Source organism: Scyliorhinus torazame, chromosome 10 (assembly GCF_047496885.1).
Source record: "Scyliorhinus torazame isolate Kashiwa2021f chromosome 10, sScyTor2.1, whole genome shotgun sequence".
NCBI lineage: Eukaryota > Metazoa > Chordata > Chondrichthyes > Carcharhiniformes > Scyliorhinidae > Scyliorhinus > Scyliorhinus torazame.
The window spans coordinates 133639284-133664408 of NC_092716.1; the positions used below are offsets into that span (position 1 = coordinate 133639284).

Sequence of the window (25125 nt, forward strand, 5' to 3'; positions counted from 1 at the left end):
ACCTCTTCACCCAAAGGGTTGTGAATCTATGGAATTCCTTGCCCAGTGAAGCAGTTGAGGCTCCTTCGTTAAATGTTTTTCAGATAAAGACAGTTTTTTGAAGAATAAAGGGATTAAGGGTTATGGTGTTCGGGCTGGAAAGTGGAGCTGAGTCCACAAAAGATCAGCCATGATCTCATTGAATGGTGGAGCAGGCTCGAGGGGCCAGATGGCCTACTCTTGCTCCTAGTTCTTATGTTATGTTCTTGTATCTTGTAGCATACGTAGCTCACTGGTGCGTGCGAGAAGCTACATATATGCACACACAGGACCCTGAACTATATGTCCACACATTGCGCCTTTTTTAAATGGACAAAAGCTTGGGAGACAGCCATTCCTTGCTTCATACTCCATGGCAATGCCTTGATGAATCAGATTTGACCTGCCTCGTTTGAATTTAAACAAAAGCCTGGCCGTTAACTTTCCCTGGTGCACTCTCCATGGCAACACCTCTGCCAATCAGAGTCCATTTGACAAACCAATTAGCACCCTCTTCTCATGCAGTATAAATTGATGTTCCTTTTGAGATTTGGTATTCTTGCAAATCTGTCCTGATGAGTATAGGATGAAAAGCTTCGACCGCGTGTCTCTTTTTTTCAGCATGTCGATAGGTTAAGTTAGTGAGCAAACATTTGGCAGATGGAGTATGATGTGGGAAAATATCAACTTGTTTACTTTTGTCAAGAAGGATAACAACAGTAAACTATTTAAATAGAGATTGCAGAACTCGGTGGTACAGTGGGATCTGGGTTTCTGGGTACATGAATCACAGGTTAGTACACAGGTACAGCAAGTGATTAGGAAGACAAATGGAATATTGGTGTTTATTGCGAGGGGAATGGAATATAAAGCTGGGAGTTTTACTGCAGCTGGAGTACTTTGTACAGTTTTGGGAAAAGATCTAACTTTGTTGATATTAAGGAGGAGGATGTGCTGGAAATTTTGAAAAGCATCAGGATAGATAAGTCCCCTGGGCTTGACGGGATATACCCAAGGTTACTACGGGAAGCGAGAGAGGAGATTGCTGCGCCGTTGGCGATTATCTTTGCGTCCTCACTCTCCACTGGAGTAGTACCGGATGATTGGAGGGAGGCGAATGTTGTTCCCCTGTTCAAGAAAGGGAATAGGAAAATCCCTGGGAATTACAGACCCATCAGTCGTACGTCTGTGGTGAGCAAAATATTGGAAAGGATTCGGAGAGATAGGATTTATGATTATTTAGAAAAACATAGTTTGATTAAAGATAGTCAGCATGGCTTTGTGAGGGGCAGGTCATGTCTCACAAACCTCATTGAATTCTTTGAGGATGTGACGAGACACATTGCTGAAGATCAGGCAATGGATGTGGTGTATATGGATTTCAGTAAGGCATTTGATAAGGTTCCTCACGCTAGGCTCATTCAGAAAGTTAGGGGGCATGGGATACAGGGAAATATGGCTGTCGGGATACAGGGAAATATGGCTGTCTGGATACAGAATTGGCTGGCCGAAAGAAGACAGCGAGTGGAAAGTATTTCGCCTGGAGGTCGATGACCAGTGGTGTCCCGCATGGATCTGTTCTGGGACCTCTGCTTCTTTGTGGTTTTTATAAATGACTTGGATGAGGAAGTGGAAGGGTGGGTTAGTAAGTTTGCCGATGACACGAAGGTTGGGAGAGTTGTAGATAGTGTTGAGGGTTGTTGCAGGTTACAACAGGACATTGACAGGATGCAGGGCTGAGCTGAGAAGTGGCAGATGGAGTTCAACTTTGATAAATGTGAAGTGATTCATTTTGGAAGGTCGAATTTGAATGCTGAATACAGGGTTAAAGGCAGGATTCTTGGAAGTGTGGAGGAACAGAGGGATCTTGGGATTCACGTACATAGATCCCTGAAAGTTGCCACCCAGGTTGATAGGGTTGTTAATGAAAGCCAACACACCATATGCCTTCTTAACAGGGGGATTGAGTTTAAGAGCCGCGAGGTTTTGCTGCAGCTTTATAAAACCCTAGTTAGACCACACTTGGAATATTGTGTACAGTTCTGGTCGGCTCATTATCGGAAGGATGTGGATGCTTTGGAGAGGGTACAGAGGAGATTTACCAGGATGCTGCCTGAACTGGAGGGCATGTCTTATGAAGAAAGGTTGAGGGAGCTAGGGCTTTTCTCACTGGAGCGAAGAAGGCAGAGAGGTGACTTGATAGAGGTGTACAAGGTGATGAGAGGCATGGATAGAGTGGATAGCCAGAGACTTTTCCCCAGGGTGGAAATGGCTGTCACGAGGGTACATAATTTTAAGGTGATTGGAGGAAGGTATAGGGGAGATGTCAGAGGTAGGTTCTTTACACAGAGAGTGGTGGGTGCGTGGAATGCACTGCCAGCAGAGGTGGTGGAGTCAGAGTCATTCAGGACATTTAAGCGACTCTTAGACAGGCAAATGGACAGCAGTAAATTGAAGGGGTGTAGGTTAGGTTGATCTTGCATTAGGATAAATGGTCAGCATAACATTATGGCTGAAGGGCCTTTACTGTGCTGTACTGTTCTATGCATTAGAAGCAGTTCTGAGAAAGTTCACTTGACTGATACCTGGGATGAAAGACTTTCTGAGAAAGAAAGGTTAGACAGGCTGGGTTTGCATCCATCAGGTGTAGAAGAATAAGAGGTGATCTTATTGAACATGGAAGATCCTGAGTGACCTGATCGGATGGATACCTGACGAATGTTTCTCCTTGTGGGGAAGATGTGAACTGGCGGACACAGTGTAGGAATAAGGGGTCCCACTTGTTTGGCAGAGAAATGTTGTCTCAGAGTCGTAAATCTGTGGAATTGTCTTTCTCTGAGAGCAACGGATACTGGCCCATTGGGCGGCATGGTAGCACAGTGGTTAGCACTGTTGCTTCACAGCTCCAGGGTACCAGATTCGATTCCTGGCTTGGATCACTGTCTGTGGAGTCTACACGTTCTCCCTGTGTCTGCGTGGGATTCCTCCGGGTGGTCCAGTTTCCTCCCACAAGTCCCGAAAGATGTGCTTGGTAATTTGGACATTCTGAATTCCCGCTCTGTGAACCCAAACAGGCGCCGGAATGTGGCGATAGGGGCTTTTCACAGTAACTTCATTACTGTGTTAATGTAAGCCTACTTGTGGCAATGAAGATTATTACTATTGAATTTATTCGAGGCTGAGTTAGATTGATTCCTGATTGACAAGTGATCAAGCTTCATGGGGACACTGAAAAGTCGAGTTAAGGCCACAATCCGATCAGCCATGATCTTATCAAATGACAGAACAGGCTCGAAGGGCTGAATGACTGACTTGTGCTGCTACTTCCTATACTGCTGTGTGTGTGTGTATGTGCGCGCGTAAGGGGTGGGGGGAAAGAGTCCTGGTGATACAGTAGGTGTTGCTGTGAAGCTTTGGTGTCTTGTCTATTTTGAGCAGAGGGTGAGTCTCTGGTGGGAGGAGCATTATCTGGGAAGGTATTGGTGCCGTTTTGAGAGGGGTGTGACTGTTGTGCTGTGGACAGAGGGGTTGCAGTGTCAATTTCATGTATTCCAGGTTTGACAGTGAAAAGGCTGGGGACCGTGAAGTTCAGCGAACAATGTTGGAACTTCTCAATCAGCTCGATGGCTTCCAACCAAATACCCTCGTCAAGGTAAATGTAGGGGAAGCAAATGTGATTTTTTGTCTTTGTGATAATGTCCCTTCCAAATATTGGCATATCCTGGGAGCTCCCTGCAAATATCAGTACATTCTGGGGGTGGGGTGTGTCTGTCGTCATGCCCTCTGGGAGGGCCCCCTGTAAATATTGGTTTTCTGCCTATGGTATGTGGATGCAGTGCTCAGGGTAAGTGTTCACATGGACATATAGAAGTTCTGTGTTAATAATAAACTTCACCATGTATTACATACACTAGCTGTACTTGCTGCTGGAATGTGGAAGCCACTTTGTTAATTTGATACAAGTGCATCTTCCACGGTCTTGACAGTAAGAGAAGGGTCAACAAAGGAAAAGCAAATGTTTTTACCTACTTGGTCTAATAGTTCCATCCATTTGAAGTGGCTGAGAAATGTTTCACCACATCACAAAAGTTACTATTCACACATATTGATTGTCACAAAAGATGTTTGGCCACTCCTATCCTTGAGGCTGTGCGTATTTACGTGATCCCTTTCTCTGGATGTTTAAACGTAGTTTGAGTTGCCTTTTTCCCATTTGCCTGCAGGTGATTGCAGCCACCAACCGAGTGGACATCCTGGATCCAGCCTTGCTGAGATCTGGCAGACTGGATCGCAAGATTGAGTTCCCAATGCCCAACGAGGAGGCACGAGCAAGGATTATGCAGATTCACTCCCGGAAAATGAACGTAAGGTGAGGGCAGTCTGTAGAATTTAATAGAATTTACAGTGCAGAAGGAGGCCATTCGGCCCATCGAGTCTGCACTGCCTCTTGGAAAGAGCACCCTACCCAAGGTCAACACCCCCACCCTATCCCCATCATCCAGTAACCCCACCCAACACTAAGGGCAATTTTGGACACTAAGGCAATTTATCATGGCCAATCCACCTAACCTGCACATCTTTGGACTGTGGGAGGAAACCGGAGCACCCGGAGGAAACCCACGCACACACGGGGAGAACGTGCAGACTCCACACACAGTGACCCAAGCCGGAATCGAACCTGGGACCCTGGAGCTGTAAAGCAATTGTGCTATCCACAATGCTACCGTGCTGCCGTCTGTGTTCAGGAGGGAGTCAGTATGGACCGTTGCCACCCCCCACTATATACCAGCTGTTCCTGCTCCCCGTGCCATCTCGTGTGATACTGGCCCGGCAAGCCAATGTGTATCCAGGAGTTTGTAGATACTGGGAAAGGTATACTGACGGATGTGGTTAGTACTTTTGCCATGTACTGGTAAAGACAGTGATTTATAGCACAGAAGGCCATTTGGCCAGTTGAGTCCGTGCTGACTTTTCATGGAACAATCGAGCCAGTCCCACTTGTTCAATAACTGGTTATTATTCCTCTGCAGTCCTGATGTAAACTACGAGGAATTGGCTCGATGCACCGATGACTTCAATGGAGCTCAGTGCAAGGCCGTGTGTGTGGAAGCGGTGAGTATAACTCTAGATACCGGGAACTGTGTGTTGAGTAGGGAATCTCCCGGAGATCGGGAACAGTGTGTCAGGATAGAGAATTCCCCAGAGATCGGAACAGTGTGTCGCTAATGATGTTTTTTTAATTTGACAGGGCATGATTGCTTTGCGCAGGGAGGCCACGGAGCTGACACATGAAGATTACATGGAGGGCATCCTGGAGGTGCAAGCCAAGAAAAAGGCAAACCTCCAATACTATGCCTAAAAATTGGGCAGCAAGAGACTGATGGGCAGTAGACAGGCCTCTCCCTGCTCTAACTAACTTGGATCCTACACTGTACAATCTTTGCAGCAGTATAAAATAAAATGATATTTTTTCCCCCCACATTAATTGACGTGGCTTAGCCCAATATCTGGAGTATTGGTGGTATCTGCACATGCAACTGTATAGCGGAACCAGCAGTTATGGGGCCGATGAGGGAAATGGTGGCTAATGCTCAGTTGGTGTGTGGTTGCAGTCTAGTGTACGTTGTCCAGCTGGCAATTTTGCAGTTTTCTGTTCTTTTGTTTGCTACCTTTAATTAATCTTGATGCCCCAAGAGTCCCCACCCTGGTGAGGGGTTGGTATAAGCTAGCATGCCCAGTTTGCTGGGTTTATTTTAACTTACACCTGGGGCAGCTCCCTGGCTGTGTTACGACTTCTACTGGTTAACTTCAGTCTTGAAGGGTAGTGTGTCGCTGTCCACGTTGCCTGGATCACTGGGAAGTCCAGAGCAGTTTCAGACACACTCGGAAAGTTCTATACCTCAAACAAAATAAATACACTCTTGTTTTGTGGCTTTACTTTTTAATTTATTGACCAATTGAATGCTCAAAGTGTATATATTACAATCTTAAACACTCCCTGATCAGATCAATTTATTACTTTAAACTTTCTCAATCCTTGGCTATGAACAGTACATCAAAATGAACATCACTATATTGTACAGTTGGACCATACACATGTAGCACTGCACTTGAGTTCAATACAGTACATAGACTCGTACATCCCAGACCTGCATGCTTCCTTAGGGAATGAAGTGGTACAATGAACACAAGCACATGGGTAAAGGGGGCATCAAATGGTGACTGAGCTCTTACCCCAAGGGTAAAGCCCCCTAACTAGATGATGGGAGATGAGAGGATAGGGAGGGAGGATAATGGGATTGAGCCCATCATGGAACACAAACTGTGAATGGAGTAAGAATTGAACAGTGGGTCTACCCCTATTTCTTGCGTTATGGGCTTTACTTACACCGGGATCCCGTTCTAAACCTATACCAGCACTCTGTGGATCAGGGGAGGGAGGGAAATTGGGAAAGATCCTGGAAGAAGTTGATTGTGTGAAATGCTTTTCCATCTCACTCCTCTTCCAGAGCCCAGCTTAGACAGCGAAGGTACCTTACACAGGACACCGAGAGAGATGCTTCATTGTTTAGACATTGCTTTGAACCAGATTAGAAACACTCAAAACTTTGCTAATTCTTTGTCCTGCTTCATATTTTCAAAAAAACATTCTTTTGTACATAAAATGGGTAAGTAGTCATACTGAAGGGAATTTTTTTTTAAAGTAGTGAATTCTGTGAGTTTTAACATGGATACAGTGTGAAGTAAATCTGGGAAAGAAGTCATTCCTCATGTGAGATTGCATGTATGCCAGGGGGTGCCATGGTGGTGCAGTGGTTAGCACGGTTGACTAATGGCACCGGGTACCCGGGTTCAACCCCAACCCCGGCTCACTGTCAGTGTGGAGTTTGCACATTCTCCCCGTGTCTGCATGGGTCTCACCCCCACAACCCAAAGATGTGCAGGGTACATGGATTGGCCACGTTAAATTGCCCCATATTTGGAAAAATTTTAAAAAGTGATTGCACCCATGCCATGACTCATTTCCAGCCCTTCCTTAGCACCCAGTCTAACCATTCCCACTCCTCTCCCCAAGGGTTGACCAAACGTCAGCCGTTGGCCCCTGTCTCGCTCCTAAAGCAGCTGCTAGTTTGTCCTGGGGGAATGTTTGGTGGTTTGTGATGGGCTTTCTTGTTGCTGTTGCCTCTAACTTCATTGCAGTGTTAATGTAAGCCTACTTGTGACAATAAAGATTATTAAGGTTGGTGGATACAGTTGAAATCAGAGCACTGAGATGGATGAGGTGCACTGCTACAGATCCATTGAGACAAGAAGCTCAGTGCTGTGCTGCCCCAGTGCTATTGTATTTATTCGATTACTGGGCAGGAGTGTCCACAGCTCCTTCAGTCCAGTGTTCAGAGGGCTAATGTTGTCCAATACATTACTTACGTGTGGCTAACTGGAGATCCAGAGGTGCATTTCTGATTAGTGAATAGAAAGGGAGTAATCAATTCCACCATTAGGCCTGTGATCTCCATGCTCAAATTCACACAGCGCATGCCTGCGAACTTGGTGCTTCTTGGTAAAATACTAAAATGAAAAGCAATGTGTTCGAATGTTTTGATTGTTGAGTGTTTTAAGTGACTGGTGGGAAATGGTTCAATAAATATACATGTGAAGTACGTTTACCTCGATTGTGCGAAGTAGATGCGAGTCATTTTCTAAGAAAATGTTTCAGTCACTTTCAGTCAGCGGTTTCCCTAATTGACTATCATTGGCTATCTGATAATTCAGCGATGATTTTTCTCTGCCACAGCAGTAACTACTCTCGGTAGAAGCCTTCAAGAAGGATGCAATGGTACAGAATTAAATACTAACCACATCACTAAAGGCAGATCTAGCCCATGACCTAGAAGTGGACAGCTCCTGGGATTTAACAGGTCTCCCGGAACCTTGCTCTATAAGATCCCACAGACTTTGTGAACTTCCATGATGGGATGGGGACAGGAAATGAGATACTGCCCAATAATCTGCAGCTCAAAAGGTTCCAATGATTTGTTTATTTGTATCTTTTATCAGTTATATTATAAAATGCATTCCCAACATTAAGTTGTAGATAGTTGCTTGCACCTGTTTCAAAGATTTAACCAAAAATAGGGGGGGGGGATCAATCACATTAAATGCAATTTACAGCAGTGAAATTCTGTACAATTGAAAAATGTTATTTTTTATTTTATACAAATGGATGCAAAGGCAACACACATCCAGTCACAGCCACTCTACAAAACAAAGTCCTCAGCTAGTCTTCAAACTAGTTGGTTACAGCCATCCCACATTCCTCACCTCAGCACTTCCTCTTTGGAATCTGCTGTTGGTTCAATTCTGGGATGGGAGGGGACATCATTCGCTGAACGTACAAGTGAGTCTTTTGTTTTTTAGTTTCTAGAAGTTGGCTGGGACACTGAAATGGTAGGTAGTATCAAAATTGTTATCTAATAAATTTGGGGAAAGATTTTAATGCATTGACGGAGAAGAAATGTTTTTGCAAGTTTTTAAAGTTTTTTTTAAATCGACTTCAACGTACGAACACTGCATTATCACAAGTCATTCTATTAAATACATTCAACAAAACTGCTTTGTGTAGACTTGGTTTAAGTGTTTAAACAATTCTCACCATCCTGCCAGGGTCATAATGTTCATGGTGACTCTTGCCTCTTCAGAGATTGGCTGCGTTGCTCGTGTCCTCAGGACTCTGATCTCACTGAATCCAGGATTGTGAAACAGTGCTGTGGTGGTTGTCACATGGTGCCGTTCTCTGCCCGTGGTTTGTGTATGACTGTGTGAGGGGTGCTGAGAGAAGGAGCCAAGGTGCAGAGGAAGCCTGCCAACAGGGTAAGTCCTAGTCCACCCCAGGCACAGAACATGGACCAGCCGTAGCCGTGACTGATGTCCTCGGGCAACCCGTACATGTGCCGAGGGAAACGTGAAAGTTCAAAATTAATTCCGGCTACACAAGTACAGAGGGAGATAATGCAACAGGTTCCTGATGGGAAAGAAAACCAGAGAATTAGTATTTCTCATCTAGATGCTGTTCACGGTGACACCGTTCGTAAACACTTTAAATTCCACATGTACATGGAACACACCCAGTTCTGCCTCACTACCTTGATCCACTGGCTCTGCCTCCCTACTGTGACCCACTAGCTCCAGTTCTGCCTCTGCCTTGACCCTTCCACTGACTCGGGTTCTGCCTCACTACCATGACCCTGCTATTGGTTCTGCCTCACTACCATGACCCTGCTATTGGTTCTGCCTCACTACCATGATCATACTGGCTCAGATTCTGCCTCACTACCTCGACCCTTCACCGGGGGACTGAAAGACACCAATCAGAGTACTGACATCTCTGAGAGAGGGGACTGAGAGACACCAGTTAGTGCACAGATATCTCCCTGAGAGAGGGGACTGAGAGACACCAGTTAGTGTACAGATATCTCCCTGAGAGAGGGGACTGAGAGACACCAGTCAGTGCACAGATATCTGCCTGAGAGACACCAGTCAGTGTACAGATATCTCCCTGAGAGACACCAGTCAGTGCACAGATATCTGCCTGAGAGACACCAGTCAGTGTACAGATATCTACCTGAGAGAGGGGACTGAGCGACACCAGTCAGTGTACAGATATCTCCCTGAGAGAGAGAGAGGCTGAGAGACACCAGTCAGAGTACAGATATCTCCCTGAGAGAGAGAGAGACTGAGAGACACCAGTCAGGGTACAGATATCTCCCTGAGAGAGGGAGAGGCTGAGAGACACCAGTCAGAGTACAGATATCTCCCTGAGAGAGAGAGACTGAGAGACACCAGTCAGAGTACAGATATCTACCTGAGAGACACCAGTTAGTGTACAGATATCTACCTGAGAGAGAGAGGCTGAGAGACACCAGTCAATGTACAGATATCTCCCTGAGAGAGAGAGAGACTGAGAGACACCAGTCAGTGTACAGATATCTCCCTGAGAGAGCGAGAGAGGCTGAGAGACACCAGTCAGTGTACAGATATCTCCCTGAGAGAGAGGGGACTGAAGAGACACCAGTCAGTGTACAGATATCTCCCTGAGAGAGAGAGAGACACCAGTCAGGGTACAGATATCTCCCTGAGAGAGAGGGGACTGAAGAGACACCAGTCAGTGTACAGATATCTACCTGAGAGAGAGGGGACTGAGAGACACCAGTTAGTGTACAGATATCTACCTGAGAGAGGGGACTGAGGGACACCAGTCAATGTACAGATATCTCCCTGAGAGAGAGGGGACTGAAGAGACACCAGTCAGTGCACAGATATCTGCCTGAGAGGTGGACTGAGAGACACCAGTCAGAGTACAGATATCTACCTGAGCGAGAGAGAGAGACTGAGAGACACCAGTCGGTGTACAGATATCTCCCGGAGAGAGAGAGAGACAGAGAGACACCAGTCAGTGTACAGATATCTCCCTGAGAGAGAGGGGACTGAGAGACACCAGTCAGTGTACAGATATCTACCTGAGAGAGAGGGGACTGAGAGACACCAGTCGGTGTACAGATATCTCCCTGAGAGAGAGAGAGAGACAGAGAGACACCAGTCAGTGTACAGATATCTCCCTGAGAGAGAGGGGACTGAGAGACACCAGTCGGTGTACAGATATCTCCCTGAGAGAGACAGAGAGACACCAGTCAGTGTACAGATATCTCCCTGAGAGAGAGGGGACTGAGAGACACCAGTCAGTGTACAGATATCTCCCTGAGAGAGAGGGGACTGAGAGACACCAGTCAGTGTACAGATATCTACCTGAGAGAGAGAGACTGAGAGACACCAGTCAGTGTACAGATATCTCCCTGAGAGAGAGGGGACTGAGAGACACCAGTCAGTGTACAGATATCTCCCTGAGAGAGAGGGGACTGAGAGACACCAGTCAGTGTACAGATATCTACCTGAGAGAGAGAGACTGAGAGACACCAGTCAGTGTACAGATATCTCCCTGAGAGAGAGGGGACTGAGAGACACCAGTCAGTGTACAGATATCTCCCTGAGAGAGAGGGGACTGAGAGACACCAGTCAGTGTACAGATATCTCCCTGAGAGAGAGGGGACTGAGAGACACCAGTCGGTGTACAGATATCTCCCTGAGAGAGAGAGAGACAGAGACACCAGTCAGTGTACAGATATCTCCCTGAGAGAGAGGGGACTGAGAGACACCAGTCAGTGTACAGATATCTCCCTGAGAGAGAGAGAGAGGGGACTGAGAGACATCAGTCAGAGTACAGGGCCGGGATTCTCCAATCCCGTGGCCAATTCTGACGGCGGTGTGAAAAGCGGCGTCAACGGTCCCAGATAATCAGGAATGCTCCCCTTCCTAGGGGGCTAGGTCAGCGCCAGAGTGGTCCCCGCAGCTCCAACCGGTGCGGAACGGCCGGTGCGAGATCGCGCATGTGTGCTACGGCCAGCATCATTCCGCGCAGGTGTGCTATGTCCGGCGAGATTCTGCGGATGCGTGCTACGGCTGGCGTGATTCCGCGCATGCGCGCTATGTCCGGCGTGCATGCGCGCTATGGCGTGATTCCGTGCATGCGCGTGGGTTCCCGTCTCCGCGCCTGACCACGGGCAATATGGTGGAGCCCTACATAGGTCCGGCGCGGAGGAACATAGGCCACCACGGAACCAGCCCGCCCGCCGATCGGTAGGTCCCGATCGCGGGCCAGGCCACCATGGAAGCCGCCCCCCCGGGGTCGGATCCCCCCGGTCCCCCCTCCAGGATCGCCCCCGCAGACACACCTCCACGGTCCTGCCGTGTGGGACCTGAGTAACCCATGCTGGCGGGACTCGGCCCGTCGGGGCCCGGAGAATCACCTGGGACGGGGAGCATTCAACTGCCCCCGACCCGGCGCAGGGTCGGAGAATCCCGGCCCAGGTATCGCCCGGAGAGACACCAGTCAGTGTACAGATATCTCCCTGAGAGAGAGAGGGGACTGAGAGACACCAGTCAGTGTACAGATATCTCCCTCAGAGAGAAACTGAGAGACATCAGTCAGTGTACAGATATCTCCCTGAGAGAGAAACTGAGAGACATCAGTCAGTGTACAGATATCTCCCTGAGAGAGAGAGAGAGACTGAGAGACACCAGTCAGTGTACAGATATCTCCCTGAGAGAGAGGGGACTGAGAAACACCAGTCAGTGTACAGATATCTCCCTGAGAGAGAGGGGACTGAGAGACACCAGTCGGTGCACAGATATCTCCCTGAGAGAGAGGGGACTGAGAGACACCAGTCAGAGTACAGATATCTCCCTGAGAGAGAGACTGAGAGACACCAGTCAGTGTACAGATATCTCCCTGAGAGAGAGGGGACTGAGAAACACCAGTCAGTGTACAGATATCTCCCTGAGAGAGAGGGGACTGAGAAACACCAGTCAGTGTACAGATATCTCCCTGAGAGAGAGAGACTGAGAGACACCAGTCAGTATACAGATATCTCCCTGAGAGAGAGACTGAGAGACACCAGTCAGTGTACAGATATCTCCCTGAGAGGGAGACTGAGAGACACCAGTCAGTGTACAGATATCTCCCTGAGAGAGAGAGACTGAGAGACACCAGTCAGTGTACAGATATCTCCCTGAGACAGAGAGAGAGACTGAGAGACACCAGTCAGTGTACAGATATCTCCCTGAGAGAGAGAGACTGAGAGACACCAGTCAGTGTACAGATATCTCCCTGAGAGAGAGAGACTGAGAGACACCAGTCAGGGTACAGATATCTCCCTGAGAGAGAGAGACTGAGAGACACCAGTCAGTGTACAGATATCTCCCTGAGAGAGAGGGGACTGAGAGACACCAGTCAGGGTACAGATATCTCCCTGAGAGAGAGAGACTGAGAGACACCAGTCAGTGTACAGATATCTCCCTGAGAGTGAGAGACTGAGAGACACCAGTCAGTGTACAGATATCTCCCTGAGAGAGAGGGGACTGAGAGACACCAGTCAGGGTACAGATATCTCCCTGAGAGAGAGAGACTGAGAGACACCAGTCAGTGTACAGATATCTCCCTGAGAGAGAGGGAACTGAGAGACACCAGTCAGGGTACAGATATCTCCCTGAGAGAGAGAGACTGAGAGACACCAGTCAGTGTACAGATATCTCCCTGAGAGAGAGAGGGGACTGGGAGACACCAGTCAGTGTACAGATATCTCCCTGAGAGAGAGAGACTGAGAGACACCAGTCAGTGTACAGATATCTCCCTGAGAGAGAGAGACTGAGAGACACCAGTCAGTGTACAGATATCTCCCTGAGAGAGAGGGGGGACTGAGAGACACCAGTCAGTGTACAGATATCTCCCTGAGAGAGAGGGGACTGAGAGACACCTGTCAGAGTACAGATATCTCCCTGAGAGAGACTGAGAAACACCAGTCAGGGTACAGATATCTCCCTGAGAGACACCAGTCAGAGTGCAGAGTACAGATATCTCCCTGAGAGAGAGGGGACTGAGAGACACCAGTCAGTGTACAGATATTTCCCTGAGAGAGAGACTGAGAGACACCAGTCAGTGTACAGATATCTCGTGAGCGAGAGAGTGACTGAGAGACACCAGTCAGAGTACAGATATCTCGCTGAGAGAGAGGGGGGACTGAGAGACACCAGTCAGTGTACAGATATCTCCCAGAGAGAGAGTGACTGAGAGACACCAGTCAGAGTACAGATATCTCCCTGAGAGAGAGGGGACTGAGAGACACCTGTCAGAGTACAGATATCTCCCTGAGAGAGAGACTGAGAGACACCAGTCAGTGTACAGATATCTCCCTGAGAGAGAGGGGACTGAGCGACACCAGTCAGTGTACAGATATCTCCCTGAGAGAGAGCGAGACTGAGAAACACCAGTCAGAGTACAGATATCTCCCTGAGAGAGAGAGACTGAGAAACACCAGTCAGGGTACAGATATCTCCCTGAGAGACACCAGTCAGAGTGCAGAGTACAGATATCTCCCTGAGAGAGAGGGGACTGAGAGACACCAGTCAGTGTACAGATATTTCCCTGAGAGAGAGAGACTGAGAGACACCAGTCAGTGTACAGATATCTCCCTGAGAGAGAGGGAACTGAGAGACACCAGTCAGGGTACAGATATCTCCCTGAGGGAGAGAGACTGAGAGACACCAGTCAGAGTACAGATATCTCCCTGAGAGAGAGAGGGGACTGGGAGACACCAGTCAGTGTACAGATATCTCCCTGAGAGAGAGAGACTGAGAGACACCAGTCAGTGTACAGATATCTCCCTGAGAGAGAGAGACTGAGAGACACCAGTCAGTGTACAGATATCTCCCTGAGAGAGAGGGGGGACTGAGAGACACCAGTCAGTGTACAGATATCTCCCTGAGAGAGAGGGGACTGAGAGACACCAGTCAGTGTACAGATATTTCCCTGAGAGAGAGACTGAGAGACACCAGTCAGTGTACAGATATCTCCGTGAGCGAGAGAGTGACTGAGAGACACCAGTCAGAGTACAGATATCTCGCTGAGAGAGAGGGGGGACTGAGAGACACCAGTCAGTGTACAGATATCTCCCAGAGAGAGAGTGACTGAGAGACACCAGTCAGAGTACAGATATCTCCCTGAGAGAGAGGGGACTGAGAGACACCTGTCAGAGTACAGATATCTCCCTGAGAGAGAGACTGAGAGACACCAGTCAGTGTACAGATATCTCCCTGAGAGAGAGGGGACTGAGCGACACCAGTCAGTGTACAGATATCTCCCTGAGAGAGAGCGAGACTGAGAAACACCAGTCAGAGTACAGATATCTCCCTGAGAGAGAGAGACTGAGAAACACCAGTCAGGGTACAGATATCTCCCTGAGAGACACCAGTCAGAGTGCAGAGTACAGATATCTCCCTGAGAGAGAGGGGACTGAGAGACACCAGTCAGTGTACAGATATTTCCCTGAGAGAGAGACTGAGAGACACCAGTCAGTGTACAGATATCTCCGTGAGCGAGAGAGTGACTGAGAGACACCAGTCAGAGTACAGATATCTCCCTGAGAGAGAGGGGACTGGGAGACACCAGTCAGTGTACAGATATCTCCCAGAGAGAGAGTGACTGAGAGACACCAGTCAGAGTACAGATATCTCCCTGAGAGAGAGAGTGACTTGAGAGACACCAGTCAGGGTACAGATATCTCCCTGATAGAGTGACTGAGAGACACCAGTCAGTGTACAGATATCTCTCTGAGAGAGAGAGAGACTGAGAGACACCAGTCAGTGTACAGATATCTCCCTGAGAGAGAGAGTGACTGAGAGACACCAGTCAGAGTACAGATATCTCCCTGAGAGAGAGGGGGGACTGAGAGACACCAGTCAGTGTACAGATATCTCTCTGAGAGAGAGAGTGACTGAGAGACACCAGTTAGTGTACAGATAGCTCCCTGAGATAAAGGGGACTGAGAAACACCAGTTAGTGTACAGATATCGCCCTGTGATCGAAGGGACTGAGAGACACCAGTCAGTGTACAGATTGAGGCATGATCAATCTGGCTGGAGACGAAGTTGAATTCAAACTGAGGCTTTATTAGTATCTGAAGTGTGGCCTCCTACAGCAGCTGACGAAATGGCTGCTAGCTGGAGGCCACGCATATTTATAACCCGGCTCCTGGGCGGAGCTAGCATGCAGGGGCCCAGGTGAACCTGTAGTGCAGGTTCTACCATATAACCCTTAGTATAGGAACACAGTGGTTTACCACATTCACCCCCTGTTAAAATTAAGTCCGGAGGGGGTGGTGGATAACTACATACAATTCGTAATCTTTAATATTTACAGAACAGTGAAAAAAAAATGTCTCTGGTCATCCGGCGGGCCGGTCAGAGGTTCAGCCAGTCCGGCGCCTTGATCATCCTCTGGGATCGACGAGGTGGAGCCGACGATGTTGGCGCTGTCGTGGTCGAAGTTGACTCCGGGAGCGTGCCAAAATCCATTTCATCGACGGGGGTGGGCAGGGGGAGGATGGACGGTCCTAGGGGGGGTGATGGGGGCGGCGGGGGATGGGAGGGTGGCGCCGGGGGCGGTGTGGGGGCGGAACCTGCTGGTGCCATGTCCCTGAGGGAGACGGTATCCTGGTGGCCATCGGGGAACGCCACGTAGGCGTACTGTGGGTTTGCGTGGAGCAGGTGCACCCTTTCCACCAACAGGTCCGCCTTGTGGAACCACACATGTTTACGGAGAAGCACGGTTCCCGGAGCTGTGAGCCAAGTTGGGAGTGATACCCCGGATGTGAACTTCCAGCAGAAGGCAAAAAGACGTTCATGTGGTGTACTGTTCATGGCAGTGCAGAGTAATGAGCGAATGGAATGTAGTGCATCAGGGAGGACCTCTTGCCAGCGGGAGGCCGGGAGATTTCTGGACCGTAGGGCCAGCTGGACGGCCCTCTATACCGTCCCATTCTCCCTTTCTACCTATCCGTTTCCCCTGGGGTTGTAGCTCGTTGTTCTGCTGGAGGTGCTGGGACATGTACTGCGGGATAGGGCATCTGGAGGCTCATTGAGCTTCCCCGGGCGATACAAGATCTCATAGTTATAGGTGGAGAGCTCGATTCTCCACCGCAAGATTTTGTCATTTTTGATCTTGCCCCGCTGCGTGTTGTTGAACATGAATGCAACCGACCGTTGGTCAGTGAAGAGAGTGAATTTCCTGCCGGCCAGGTAATGCCTCCAATGTCGCACAGCCTCAACGATAGCCTGGGCCTCCTTTTCGACGGATGAGTGCCGAATTTCGGAGGCATGGAGGGTGCGGGAAAAGAATGCCACGGGCCTGCCTGCCTGGTTGAGGGTGGCGGCAAGGACGATGTCCAATGCATCGCTTTCTACTTGGAAAGGAAGTGTCGTCTACAGTGTGCATTGTGGCCTTGGCAATATCAGCTCTGATCCGGGCGAAGGCCTGTTGGGCCTCTGCCGTCAGGGGGAACTGAGTGGACTGTATGAGTGGGTGGGCCTTGTCCGCATAGTTTGGGACCCACTGAGCGTAATACGAGAAGAACCCCAGGCAGCGTTTGAGGGCCTTGGGGCAGTGGGGGAGGGGAAGCTCCATGAGGGGGTGCATGCGGTCGGGATCGGGCCCCAGAACTCCGTTCTGGACCACGTAGCCGAGGATGGCTAAGCGGTTTGTACGGAACACACACTTCTCCTTGTTGTACGTGAGGTTGAGGAGAGTGGCGGTGCGGAGAAATTTAGCAAGGTTGGCGTCGTGGTCCTGCTGATCATGGCCGCAGATGGTCACATTGTCTCGGTATGGAAACGTGGCCCGCAAGCCGTACTAGTCAACCATTCGGTCCATCTCCCTTTGGAAGACCAAAACCCCCATTGGTGACGCCGAAGGGGACCCTAAGGAAGTGATATAGCCGGCCGTCTGCCTCGAAGGCGGTGTATGACCGGTCCGATTTACGGATGGGGAGCTGGTGGTAAGTGGATTTCAGATCCACCCTTGAGAAGACCCGGTACTGTGCAATCTGGTTAACCATGTCAGATATGCGTGGGAGGGGGTACACGTTGAGCTGCGTGTACCTGTTGATGGTCTGGCTGTAGTCCACGACCATTCGATTTTTATCCCCAGACTTAACCACTAGCACTTGAGCTCTCCAGGGGCTGTTGCTGGCTTTGATGACTCCCTCCTGAAGCAACCGCTGGACCTCGGACCTGATGAAGGCCTTATCCTGGGTGCTGTACCGTCTGCTCCTGGTGGCGACAGTGTTGCAATCTGGAGTTAGATTGGCAAAGAGGGAAGGAGGATTGACCTTTAGGGTCGCGAGGCCGCACACAGTGAGGGGTGGTAAGGGTCCGTCGAATTTAAGGGTCAGGCTCTGGAGGTTGCACTGAAAATCCAGGCCAAGGATAAGTGCAGCGCAGAGGTTAGGGAGGACGTAGAGGCGAAAACCGTGGAACTCTACGCCTGGGACTGTGAGCGTGAACGTGCAGTACCCCTGGATCGCTGCGCGATGGGATCCGGAGGCCAGGGAGATACTTTGATTGGTAGGGTGTACCTTAAGGGAGCAGCGCCTCACCGTATTTGGATGTACAAAGCTCTCGGTGCTCCCGGAGTCCAGTAGGCAGGAGGTCACGTGGCCGTTGACTTTCACGCTGGTGGATGCGTTGGTCAGAGTGTGTGGTCTGGACTGGTCGATTACCATTGATGCGAGTCGTGGTTGATCATCTGGTAATGAGGTGGCCGCTGTGTTGGGGTCCTGAAACGCCGTTGGTCTCCGTGTGCTGCGGTGTGGACAAGATGGCGGCGCCCGGAGGTCCTGGGGGTCACAAAATGGCGGCGCCAATGGAACGCACGTTGCAGGGGTGGAGCAAGATGGCGGCACCCATGAAACGCATGTGTTGTGCGGGGGAGAAGATGGCGGCGCCCATTTCTCGCACATGGCCTGGGGAGGAGGGGAGGATAGCGGCGCCCATTGTCCGTGACCGGGGGGGTGGTGGGGGCGACCGCTGCTGCTAAGCGGGCCTGGTGCAGGGGAGAAGATGGCGGCGCCCATTGCTCGCACATGGCCTGGGAGGAGGGGAGGATAGCGGCGCCCATTGTCCATGACCGGGGGGTTGGGGGCGACTGCTGCCGCTGAGCGGGCCTGGCACACCCCTGCGTAGTGGCCCTTCTTCCCGCAGGCCTTACAAAGGGCAGCATTGGCGGGGGTGTCTTTGTTGGCCGCAGAAATAGCATCGGGGCCCACCGGAGATCACCGGCTGGCACGTAGCGCAGGCATACTGGGTGGGTAGCGCCCCCGCTGGGGCGGCTGCCTGTGGGGCCCATGAAGCATAGGAGGAGTGGGCCGCGCGGTTGGGAGCGTCGCATTGTACATTGCGCAGGGGGACCGTCATGGAAAACACTCGTGTTTTTGTCACTGCGAGGTCGAAGTTGACTCCGGGAGCGTGCTGAAATACTTTTCATCGACGGGGGTGGGCAGGGGGAGGACGGACGGTCCTAGGGGGTGTCGCCCATTGCTCGCACATGGCCTGGGGAGGAGGGCACCCTGTCCAACCCCTTCTAGGAGCCGCTGCCTGATAACATGGGACCCAATCCATTTACAAAAGCGTCCCTCATAAGGAGATCTGAGTGCTCCTTAGCTGTAACGTCCTGGCAGTCACCGCCCTGAACTAGTGGGATCGGGTCCCTCCAGAAGTCCTCGATTGACTCATCAGGTAGTTGAGTACACGTTGTGAGCGCGTGTCTGGCGAAAAACTCTCTTTGAGTCGAGTCATGGCGCCAGCGTAATTGGGCGCATCCTGGATCAGCGGGAAGATTTTAGAGTTGAGTCTAGAGTACAAGATTTGAATCTTCTGAGCCTCTGGAACAGGGGTCGGCGCCGCGTTGATATACGCTTCAAAACAAGCTAGCCAGTGCTGGAAGTCCTTTCTGGCGTCGCTTGTGTGTGGATCCAGTTGCAGTCGATCGGGTTTAATCCAGAGGTCCATCTTCTGAATCAGATGCTAATAAATTGAGGCACGATCAATTTGGCTGGAGACGAAGTTGAATCCAAACTGTGGCTTTATTAGTATCAGATGTGTGGCCTCCTACAGCAGCTGACGAAATGGCTGCGAGCTGGAGGCCACGCATATTTATAACCCGGCTACTGGGCGGAGCTAGCATGCAGGGGCCCAGGTGAACATGTAGTGCAGGTCCTACCGTACAACCCTTAATATAGGAACAAGTGGTTTACCACATAGATATCTCCCTGAGAGAGCGAGACTGAGAGACACCAGTCAGTGTACAGATATCTCCCTGAGAGAGAGAGGGGACTGAGAGACACCAGTCAGTGTACAGATATCTCCCTGAGAGAGAGGGGACTGAGAGACACCAGTCAGTGTACAGATATCTCCCTGAGAGAGAGGGGGGACTGAGAGACACCAGTCAGGGTACAGATATCTCCCTGAGAGAGAGAGAGACTGAGAGACACCAGTCAGTGTACAGATATCTCCCTGAGAGAGAGAGGGGACTGAGAGACACCAGTCAGTGTACAGATATCTCCCTGAGAGAGAGAGGGGACTTGGGAGACACCAGTCAGTGTACAGATATCTCCCTGAGAGAGTGGGGACTGAGAGACACCAGTCAGTGTACAGATATCTCCCTGAGAGAGAGGGGACTGAGAAACACCAGTCAGTGTACAGATATCTCTCTGAGAGAGAGGGGACTGAGAAACACCAGTCAGTGTACAGATATCTCCCTGAGAGAGAGGAGACTGAGAGACACCAGTCAGTGCACAGATATCTCTCTGAGAGAGAGAGAGAGGGAGTCTGAGAGACACCAGTCAGTGTACAGATATCTCCCTGAGAGAGAGAGACTGAGAGACACCAGTCAGTGTACAAATATCTCCCTGAGAGAAAGGGGACTGAGAGACACCAGTCAGTGCACAGATATCTCCCTGAGAGAGAGGGGACTGAGAGACACCAGTCAGTGTACAGATATCTCCCTGAGAGAGAGAGGGGACTGGGAGACACCAGACAGTGTACAGATATCTCCCTGAGAGAGAGGGGATTGAGAGACACCAGTCAGTGTACAGATATCTCCCTGAGAGAGAAGGGACTGAGAGACACCAGTCAGAGTACAGATATCTCCCTGAGAGAGAGGGGACTGAGAGACACTAGTCAGGATAGAGATAGCTCCCTGAGAGAGAGAGGACTGAGAGACACCAGTCAGGGTACAGATATCTCCCTGAGAGAGAGGGGACTGAGAGACACCAGTCAGTGTACAGATATCTCCCTGAGAGAGAAGGTACTGAGAGACACCAGTCAGAGTACAGATATCTCCCTGAGAGAGAGGGGACTGGGAGACACCAGTCAGTGTACAGATATCTCCCTGAGAGAGAGGGGACTGAGAGACACCAGTCAGTGTACAGATATCTCCCCGAGAGAGAGAGAGACTGAGAGACACCAGTCAGGGTACAGATATCTCCCTGAGAGAGAGAGAGACTGAGAGACACCAGTCAGTGTACAGATATCTCCCTGAGAGAGAGGGGACTGAGAGACACCAGTCAGTGTACAGATATCTCCCTGAGAGCGAGGAGACTGAGAGACACCAGTCAGTGTACAGATATCTCCCTGAGAGAGAGGGGACTGAGAGACACCAGTCAGTGTACAGATATCTCCCTGAGAGCGAGGAGACTGGGAGACACCAGTCAGTGTACAGATATCTCCCCGAGAGAGAGAGAGACTGAGAGACACCAGTCAGGGTACAGATATCTCCCTGAGAGAGAGAGAGACTGAGAGACACCAGTCAGTGTACAGATATCTCCCTGAGAGAGAGGGGACTGAGAGACACCAGTCAGTGTACAGATATCTCCCTGAGAGCGAGGAGACTGAGAGACACCAGTCAGTGTACAGATATCTCCCTGAGAGAGAGGGGACTGAGAGACACCAGTCAGTGTACAGATATCTCCCTGAGAGAGAGAGGGGACTGAGAGACACCAGTCAGTGTACAGATATCTCCCTGAGAGAGAGAGAGAGACTGAGAGACACCAGTCAGGGTACAGATATCTCCCTGAGAGAGAGAGAGACTGAGAGACACCAGTCAGTGCACAGATATCTCCCTGAGAGAGAGAGGGGACTGAGAGACACCAGTCAGTGTACAGATATCTCCCTGAGAGAGAGAGAGAGACTGAGAGACACCAGTCAGGGTACAGATATCTCCCTGAGAGAGAGGGGACTGAGAAACACCAGTCAGTGTACAGATATCTCCCAGAGAGAGAGGGGACTGAGAAACACCAGTCTGCATTTGCTGTTTGCAGAAAAATACAACTAATTTACTTACCTCCCATGAGAAAGAGAAGACCAGCCACATATTGCATCAGATCATGGTCCTTGCAGCATCCCAGCATCCCAATAATCCAGCCAAAGAGAATGATCGACACGGCCATCCCGATGAAGCCTGCAGTCATCCTGCGGAGATCTGTCAACAGGAACAGCAGAATGTTAATCACAGAGGAAAAGGTAAAATCGTGATTATAACAGAGATAGCGTAGGATGCAGAGTAAAGCTCCCTCTACACTGTCCCCATCAAACACTCCCAGGACAGGTACAGCACGGGGTTAGATGCAGAGTAAAGCTCCCTCTACACTGTCCCCATCAAACACTCCCAGGACAGGTACAGCACGGGGTTAGATACAGAGTAAAGCTCCCTCTACACTGTCCCCATCAAACACTCCCAGGACGGTTATAGCATGGGGTTAGATACAGAGTAAAGCTCCCTCTACACTGTCCCCATCAAACACTCCCAGGACAGGTACAGCATGGGGTTAGATACACTGTAAAGCTCCCTCTACACTGTCCCCCGTAAACACTCCCAGGACAGGTACAGCACGGGGTTAGATACAGAGTAAAGCTCCCTCTACACTGTCCCCATCAAACACTCCCAGGACAGGTACAGCACGGGGTTAGATACAGAGTAAAGCTCCCTCTACACTGTCCCCCGTAAACACTCCTAGGACATGTACAGCACGGGATTAGATACAGAGTAAAGCTCCCTCTACACTGTCCCCATCAAACACTCCCAGGACAGGTACAGCACGGGGTTAGATACAGAGTGAAACTCCCTCTACACTGTCCCCATCAAACACTCCCAGGACAGGTACAGCACGGGGTTAGATACAGAGTAAAGCTCCCTCTACACTGCCCCATCAAACACTCCCAGGACAGGTACAGCACGGGGTTAGATACAGAGTAAAGCTCCCTCTACACTGTCCCCATCAAACACTCCCAGGACAGGTACAGCACGGGGTTAGATACAGAGTGAAACTCCCTCTACACTGTCCCCATCAAACACTCCCAGGACAGGTACAGCACGGGGTTAGATACAGAGTGAAACTCCCTCTACACCAGTGTTTTTCAAACTTTTTTTTCCGGGATCCATTATAACCAACTGGCCAACCTTAATTCCCACTATTTTGACTTACCTTTAATGTGACAAGTGAGCTTGCTGGTCCTCACAATCTCACTTGCTTTGTCACTCAATGTTGCATTTCAGCTTAGGTCTGCAGCAGACGATTTAAGTTCTCGCTACATCCTTTGAAAAAACTCCCTCTGTCTAAATGTCGGCAAGGCCAAGGAACTTATCATCGATTTCAGAAACCCCCTCAGTCTACATCAATGGCTCCGATGTGGAGATGGTCGATAACTTTAAGTTCCTGGGGGTCACCAACAGTCTGTCCTGGTCCACTCACGTTGATGCAACAGTCAAGAAAGCCCAACAACGTCTTTACTTCCAACAGAAGCTAAAGAAATTTGGCATGTCTGCATCGACTCTCACAAACGTCTACAGATGTGACTTCCGGTGGCGGCCATGGAGTGAGAGGTCGCACATTTGGTAGCTCCCGCTCGTGACGGACCTTTTGGACCTTCTCTCCCGTTTCTTCCGGAATTTTATGAGAAAAATCGGTGGAGAGTGAGAGAGTGGGGAGAACTCCCCCACCAGGATATGGGGCCGTGGACCAGAAGTGGTCGTTATAAGAAGAATTAATCGAGTAACCGACTGTAAAACCTGCAGCACAGGAAAGCATGGCGGAGGTGCAGGATCCCGGTTTGGTGGTACAGTGGTCAAAGGTACAGCTGGTGTTCATTCACCAAGCAAAAGAAGGAAGGGTTAGACCTGATCAAGGCAATGATTGATCGGGTGGAACAAGGGCTGGAAGCCCACGGACTGGCGATTCAGAAGTTGGAGGAGAAGGTGGCTGAGCAAGAGGACCATTTAACCGCTTTGGAGGCGGAGGTGGGGCTGTTGAGGGACCACCAGAAAAGGCTGCAGGAGAAGGTGGAGGACCTGGAGAACAGGTCCCGGAGACAGAACCAGTGGATCGTGGGCTTCCCAGAGGGCAGTGAGGGATCGGACGCAAGGGCATATGTGGCAAGTATGCTGGAAAAGTTGATGGGAGATGGGGTGTTTACTCGACCCTTGGAAGTGGACAGAGTGCATAGAGCGCTTGCGAGGAAGCCGCGAGCGAATGAACCGCCGAGGGCGATGGTGGTGCGAATGCACCGGTTCCTGGACAAGGAACAGATTTTGTGGTGGGCCAGGCAGACATGGAGCTGCAAGTGGGAGAACTGTGAGTTACGTATCTACCAGGACCTGGGCGCGGAACTGGCCAAAAGACGAGCCGGATTCAATAGGGTAAAATCAGCCCTCTTCAAGAAGGGGGTGAAGTTTGGGATGTTATACCCAGCGCATCTGTGGGCCACTTATGAGGGCCAGGAACTTTACTTTGAATCGCCGGACAAAGGGATGGACTTTATCAAAGACAAAAGGCTGGCAGGGGTTTGAAAGCATTGAACCTTGGGGGAGGGTATTACGGTATCGATTCTGTTGAAGTTATTTTAGTTTGAAATTGTACATGCAGTGCCCTTTGAAACAAGTTTTTGGGCCGTTGCTCAGATCTATAAGTTAACTTTGTTCCAGTGGGGGGATTTTTTTCTACTGTGTGTTTATTGGGGACTGTGATTTGAATTTGGTGCTTGTGAATATATACGCACCAAACCGGGATGATGTGGAATTTATGAGGCAGGTGTTAGGAAAGATCCCAGACCTATAATCGCATAAGCTGATCATGGGGGGTCTTTAATACGGGCATTGATCCAAGGTTGGACCCGACGAGGTCAAGGACAGGGAGGGTGCCAGCCGTAGCGAAGGAACTAAATCCCGCTCAAAATCCCCTCAGATGCGCAAACACCTCGATCCCTTCAGGAGTGTCATCGCTTCGGAGTAGGTGGGCGCATCCCGGATAAGGGGAAAAATGTCAGGGCTCACCCGTGAGTAGAGGACTTGGAGCTTCTGCGCGTCCGAGGGTTCCTCAGTGGCTGCTCTGAGGTAGCCTTCGAAGCAGGCTAGCCAGTGGTTGAAGGTGGACGTGGCGTTGGCTGCTTGAGGGCTCAGCTGCAGGTGATCAGGCTTGATTAGGAAATCCATCTTTTAAAACCTTGTGCAATAAATTGATGTACCGTCAATTACCACGAGACGAGAATGGTGAAACAATCGAGGCTTTATTGCACAAGATGTTGAGCCTCCCGCAGCTGGAACCAGAATGGAAGCAGCGCAGGAGAGCGCAAACTTTTATACCCCGCCTGCTGGGAGGAGCCAGCAGCCAG

The 25125-nt window shown here is 50.1% G+C and overlaps 2 protein-coding genes across 3 annotated transcripts in view; one reads left to right on the top strand and one right to left on the bottom strand.

Moving 5' to 3' along the window:
* psmc3 (proteasome 26S subunit, ATPase 3) overlaps window positions 1-5503 on the top strand; it is a 46584-nt gene extending 41081 nt beyond the window's left edge. For both annotated transcript variants that reach the window (XM_072518769.1, XM_072518768.1), the window contains exons 9-12: window positions 3574-3670; window positions 4242-4387; window positions 5049-5130; window positions 5267-5503. In XM_072518769.1, the coding sequence (XP_072374870.1) occupies window positions 3574-3670; window positions 4242-4387; window positions 5049-5130; window positions 5267-5377 (436 nt within the window). In that variant the 3' untranslated portion in view covers window positions 5378-5503. The remainder of the gene's footprint in view (window positions 1-3573; window positions 3671-4241; window positions 4388-5048; window positions 5131-5266) is intronic.
* Window positions 5504-5939: 436 nt separating this feature from the next.
* LOC140430940 (transmembrane protein 178B-like) overlaps window positions 5940-25125 on the bottom strand; it is a 125472-nt gene continuing 106286 nt past the window's right edge. Inside the window, exons 3-4 of the mRNA XM_072518770.1 lie at window positions 21803-21940; window positions 5940-9040 (exon numbers count right to left, since the gene is read on the bottom strand). Of these exons, the coding sequence (XP_072374871.1) occupies window positions 8796-9040; window positions 21803-21940 (383 nt within the window). The 3' untranslated portion in view covers window positions 5940-8795. The remainder of the gene's footprint in view (window positions 9041-21802; window positions 21941-25125) is intronic.